Source organism: Hydractinia symbiolongicarpus, chromosome 5, assembly GCF_029227915.1.
Source record: "Hydractinia symbiolongicarpus strain clone_291-10 chromosome 5, HSymV2.1, whole genome shotgun sequence".
In the NCBI taxonomy this organism is placed as follows: domain Eukaryota; kingdom Metazoa; phylum Cnidaria; class Hydrozoa; order Anthoathecata; family Hydractiniidae; genus Hydractinia; species Hydractinia symbiolongicarpus.
In genome coordinates, this window is record NC_079879.1 from 9,117,533 (window position 1) to 9,122,899 (window position 5,367).

At 33.6% G+C, this 5,367-nt stretch overlaps 1 protein-coding gene across 1 annotated transcript; it reads right to left on the reverse strand.

Moving 5' to 3' along the window:
• Positions 1-1,492: 1,492 nt before the first annotated feature.
• On the reverse strand, positions 1,493-4,458 carry LOC130644644 (prostaglandin reductase 1-like). Its single transcript, XM_057450328.1, has 8 exons — positions 4,218-4,458; positions 3,822-3,867; positions 3,686-3,742; positions 2,901-3,071; positions 2,492-2,762; positions 2,015-2,123; positions 1,819-1,937; positions 1,493-1,744 (listed from the first exon to the last, which is right to left on the reverse strand). The coding sequence occupies exons 1-8, from the start codon at positions 4,324-4,326 to the stop codon at positions 1,631-1,633; spliced, it is 996 nt and encodes a 331-aa protein (XP_057306311.1). The 5' UTR covers positions 4,327-4,458; the 3' UTR covers positions 1,493-1,630.
• Between the last annotated feature and the right edge of the window lie 909 nt (positions 4,459-5,367).

The following is a 5,367-nucleotide window of genomic DNA, read 5'->3' on the forward strand; positions in this document are numbered from 1 at the left end:
TTATTTAGTAATACAGTTTCATTATTCGGTTATGCGGTTACGTCATTCGGTTATACGTGGGGCGAATAAATGGTCGAAAATTAGAAAATTTGCATGGTAGATAATTAGTCAAAAAAAAAAAAATTTCCATGGTGCGAATTAAGTCCAAAGTCTAGTTTGTCAGAGAAAAAAAATTAAACAGAGAAATAAAATTGACGAAAAAAGCAGAACCTGTTTTTTTTAAACTTCAAATGAAGAAAAATATATACATAAACAGAAACCTGTAAAGTCTCACCCAGATAAACGAATTTTAGGAGCGTTTACTCCTAAAGTAGCAAAACAATGTTTGGGGTGAAATTTAAAAAATCAATTTATAAAAAAGTAGCTGGATAAACTGCGCAAATCGTCCAGCTAACTAGCAGCCAGCAAGTCGTAAGGTCAAACACACCAATTAGTCAGCTAGCTGACCTGAACATATTTATGAAAAAGGCTGGTTTTCCACTATTTCTTGAAATTCAAAAAAAACCCACCCTGCCAAAGTTTGCAATCAATGACAAGTAAACTCAACCTCAATCCCAGGGCTTTCTCTTTTTGATATAAGGACGGCGAGAATTTCTTAGTAAACTTTGACTGGTATTATATTGACAAGATACAAAGAATGCAGCTCACAACGACAAACCAACACTCAATTTTGCCGGCCATTCTTCTAGAAATAAAATCTTTGCTGACAACTACATTTTGGTCGAAATAATATAGACTTTTCATCCAACCATAATAAAAGGTCATTTCACCTTGCAGTAGTTCATACATGCCACGCGGATTATATTGATTCGCTTGTAACCCGCATATTAACACAGCAAATATAAACAAATCGGTACTATAATGAAGGGATTATTATTAAAATAAAAGTAAGAAATATTGTCGCAAATATTTGTCAGTACTTTCACCAAAATTTGATGCAGTCGACCCCGGTCGGGGGTCCTAGGTCTGAATTAAAAATAACCCTTATGTTTATATTTTTCTTTGTTGTTACTATCCTTTAATATCACGTTATCAATTTTTTGGCGCGTTTTTTGATATGAAGAGCCTTCATGAAAACCTATTGATAACGCCGTTTTGTTTTTTAAGTAAAGTACCTATTATAACCTAACGACGGGCTCATGACATCGTTTATCCTGGTTAACTGAAAGGGAAAACAACACTGTTTACAAAGCGTCTCTGCAAAATTAAAACCTCGTGGAAAATTTAAAATTCGTTATAACTAAACTAACAAAGAAACTAGAAGCATAATTTGAAAAAAAAAAATCGCGGGAATTTTTTCGTTTACAAGGTATCCCTCTTGCCATCCAATGAATTTTAAACCAGTCAGTGACCATCAACACCATCCTTTCATGAACGCCGCGAATGCTGAGTTTTGAAAAAATACTGTTCTGAACAACTTTTGCTCGCAACTTTTTTTTCGCAGATTAATTTCCCCCCCTCCATAATGGTAATACATGTAAAAAGTTTTAAATACACAAATTGCACATCTTTTAACGTGATAAAAAAAATTTTGTTTTTACGTTATCACGGTGAAAATATATTATAAAAACAGTGCTTTAAAAGCAATTTCTGTATTTCTTGTGCGTGTGTTAGACACCAGCTGTGCACTCTACTTAACACTGACAACAACCTTTCCAATGTGTTCTCCATGAAACAAACTGATCAAAGCTTTTGGCATGTTTTCAAATCCTTCTATGACTTTCTCGCGAACTTTCAGTTTACCCTAAACATTCATCAAATTAAATCTTCTGAAGTAACTCACAGTGTGTTTACATTTTATAAAATTATAAAAATTACCTCATTAATCCAAGAATTCAGTTGCTTGAAACCCTCCGGATTCCTATCAGTGTATGAACCTGCCATGAAGCCTTGAATTTTCAGTTCCTTCATAATCGTAGGTAAATGAATGTAAGGTCCTATAAATCGAAGAAAAGTCTAAGCAGAACAATTTTAACTGCTACAGACAAAGAGAAAAACCAATTAGATTTTTTACCCTTTGGTGGTTCATGAACACTATTATATCCTGAGATTCCACCAATAACAGCTATTCTGCCATATTTGTTCATGTGATTCATAGCAGCATCAAACATTGCTCCGCCAACCTGTGAAGAAATAAGATGTACACCGGTTAGGGCGGATGCAGCATAATTAGACTCTGATTGCGGAATTTTACTATGTTGAACCAATTTGCAATTTTGTCTTTTGTGCTCCTTTGACCAAATAACAGTCTCTTTGAATAACTTCAGTTAGATAAGTAATATTTTGGAGATCTAAGCATTTCGTAAATATCTCGGTAAGTCTACCTTGGAATAAAAAAATTAATTAAAATGATTTTGTTGAAAAAAACAAATAGTTCTCTTAAATCGATTCTATGATTTTTTGATCATCCCTGAAAGACGCACTAAATAGCCAAAAATTATTTCAGCACCACGCTAAGGACAAGGTACAGAAAAGTACATCGAAGACTCACGTTTTCGAAGAAACAATCAATTCCTTTCGGGCAAAGCTCGGAGAATGTTTTTTCAAAATCGGCATTTTTATAATTAAAAACAGCATCAAATCCAATTTCTTTCAAATATTTAAGTTTTTCATCTGAACCAGCACAACCAACTACGCGACAACCTTTGATTTTTGCAATTTGTCCGACCACGTTACCAACCGCTCCAGCAGCGGCGTTGACGAACACAGTTTCACCTTCTTTGGGATTGCAGATGTCGAGTAAACCAAAGTAGGCTGTCATTCTAAAAAATATTTTATTTCAACATAAATTCTAAAAAAAAATTCCCATTCTCATTCTACATCATCAGCAATACTTATGTTCGCATAGTAACAGAATATCGAGTATCCCAAATATGTCAAAAATATAATCAACTACTCACCCAGGCATGCCAAGTGTACCGAGCGAATGCGACATTTGCATGTCTGATGGTATGACAAGAAATTCTTTAGATTTCACTAATTCCTTAGTAACAATAAAGTGAGTTGTCCAACCACATGGACCGACAACAATGGAATTGACTGGATAGTTCTCATTTTTACTCTCTGTTACTCTAGGAAGAAAAAAATTATTACTCGTGATATCTGTTCTTTTTTTAGGTATTTTTTTTCATCGAAGATCTTAGTTTAGTACCTTGACCGCCCCTAGCACGTGTCTTTGACAAAAATTTTCCCATGTTTAATAGTTTTCATCCTCGTTAGTGATAAAATTAGATGTGGACCTAACCGTCACCTTTTTCGACTGGACATAACTTGCTCGGAACGTAATCATTGTTGACACTTTGTGACTTCCGGCCTGTTATCAGGCCATGTAATAAAAAGAAAAATTTAAATATCTTTCAGACGAGGGTTATTTTTCGTGAATTTTAAAACCCATGCACGAGTGCTGTAAAATGTTATCATTAAAATAAGAAACTTTCTTAAATAAATGACGTCATTTTAAATCCTAATAACGTCATTAAAATTATTTTAATGTAAAATCAAGTCTGTGCTACTCAAACGTCAAGAATTTCCAACATCAAGGCCATAACATCAGTAACATGTGGTCCCTTACGAAACAAAGCGCTGCTGGGATAAAGTAAAAATTTCCCGTCCCGATTTTTTACACCTAATTTCTGCCATAGTGATATTGTTTGAAAGATTATTTGAATATCCTACGGCTACTTACTTCCCAACTCCGCTGCCAATCATCGGAATGCCAGTAGGCAATTGACTTGTGAAGAGTCTGGAATCAGTCAGAAAGGTAATTGAGACAAATGTTTTTAAAAATTATTTATTATATTCCAGACCTTTGCGGCACTCACCTCATGTAAGGATCCACGCTGAGGAACTGACTTTCAAATAAAAACTCTAAATAGAAAAAACTTAATTGAAAGCATCTAGCTTTCCGAGCGCGGATGCATTTTTTAAAATGAGAGTTAAAAGCAAATTGAGTCCTGAAATCACCATTGAGTTAATCGTTTAGGGTGAAGGACTGAAATAAACGCCTCTTTCAATGCAAAGGGGTGGTGTTTTATTATAGTATTCAACTACAAGAGGTTAAAAAGCGTTGTATAAAAAATGTTAATCCTGGCACACCAAAAGTTTTAATAAGAAAACCTGAACAAACAGATGTTTATGCAACGTTCACAGGGATTTCTATTTTTTTCCTCAGGCTTTTATCTAAAGAGAACATGTAAATAATAAATAAAAATTAGTACCTCCATCCTCTAATTCACGCAAAGTGGTATCCACCAGATCAAAATCATCTTCTTTTGGTAAACCAACAAAATGTTTCTTAAACATAAAAGTTTTTCCTGCTTTCGCCATTTTCAATGTTGTGCAAGCCTTTCTTTCTCTCAGTGTTAGTTTTTTAAGAGTGCTGCTTCTGTAAGATATTGTTTTGTAGAGTAAACAATCACAAAAGGTTTACCGATAGTCAATAGATAGATTTAAGTTTCTCAAATTTCTTAATAACTAGCACTATCTAATCTAATTTTATTTTCTACCGAGAAGCGAATGCAATTTTTACTTATTTTTCAATTCTACAGTACAGTTTTTCTCTGGTTGGTTAATAATTCGTTGAGTAAAGTTAGTTTTTCTGAAAAACGAGAAACTGTCGCTAAATTTATTCCATCATTTTGTAAAATTCTAAAAATACTCCAAAATTTATACCATTATTACGCGCAAATGTTATATGAGTCAAAATCAGTACGGGCGAAATCGCGATTTTTTTTCTTCTACTTCTTATTTAGCAAAAATGTTTCATATTTGTTGAATTCGGTAATATCAAGAATTGGTATAGTGCTAACAAAAATTATAACTTTCTTGTCATGCACCAAAATATATACCATAATTACGCACATATGGTATGTGTACCAAAATTAGTACGCGCGAAATCGCGATGATGATGTAGGGTGCACCAAAATTAAAACGCGTCAAATTTTATACCAATAAGGTATATATTTATTGACCAAACTGTATGTATTCTCAAAAACTTTACTAAAAAAAAGTTCACCAATACTTGTTTGTAAAAACATTCCTCAGTATGTCTGACATTATGCTTAAGTTATGCGCAGGACATTTGAAATATGAGGCTTGATGACGGGAGCTGAAAAATCCCACATTCCTTTAAAAAATTAAAAATGTTGTTGTAGTAAAGCATCAATGTTTTATCTAAAAATACGAAGACTTATGTGCAATTCTTAAAGACAAAGTTTTCACCATTTTGGCCATTTTTTAGTATATCCACCCACCCAGTCTTTGAAACGGCCACCCCTGGAAATTAAACTTAAGACAAAAAAAAAAAAGTAAATAGGAAATGTTGAATGATAGGTTAGATGCCTTAAAATGTACAGATGTTTGGTTGTT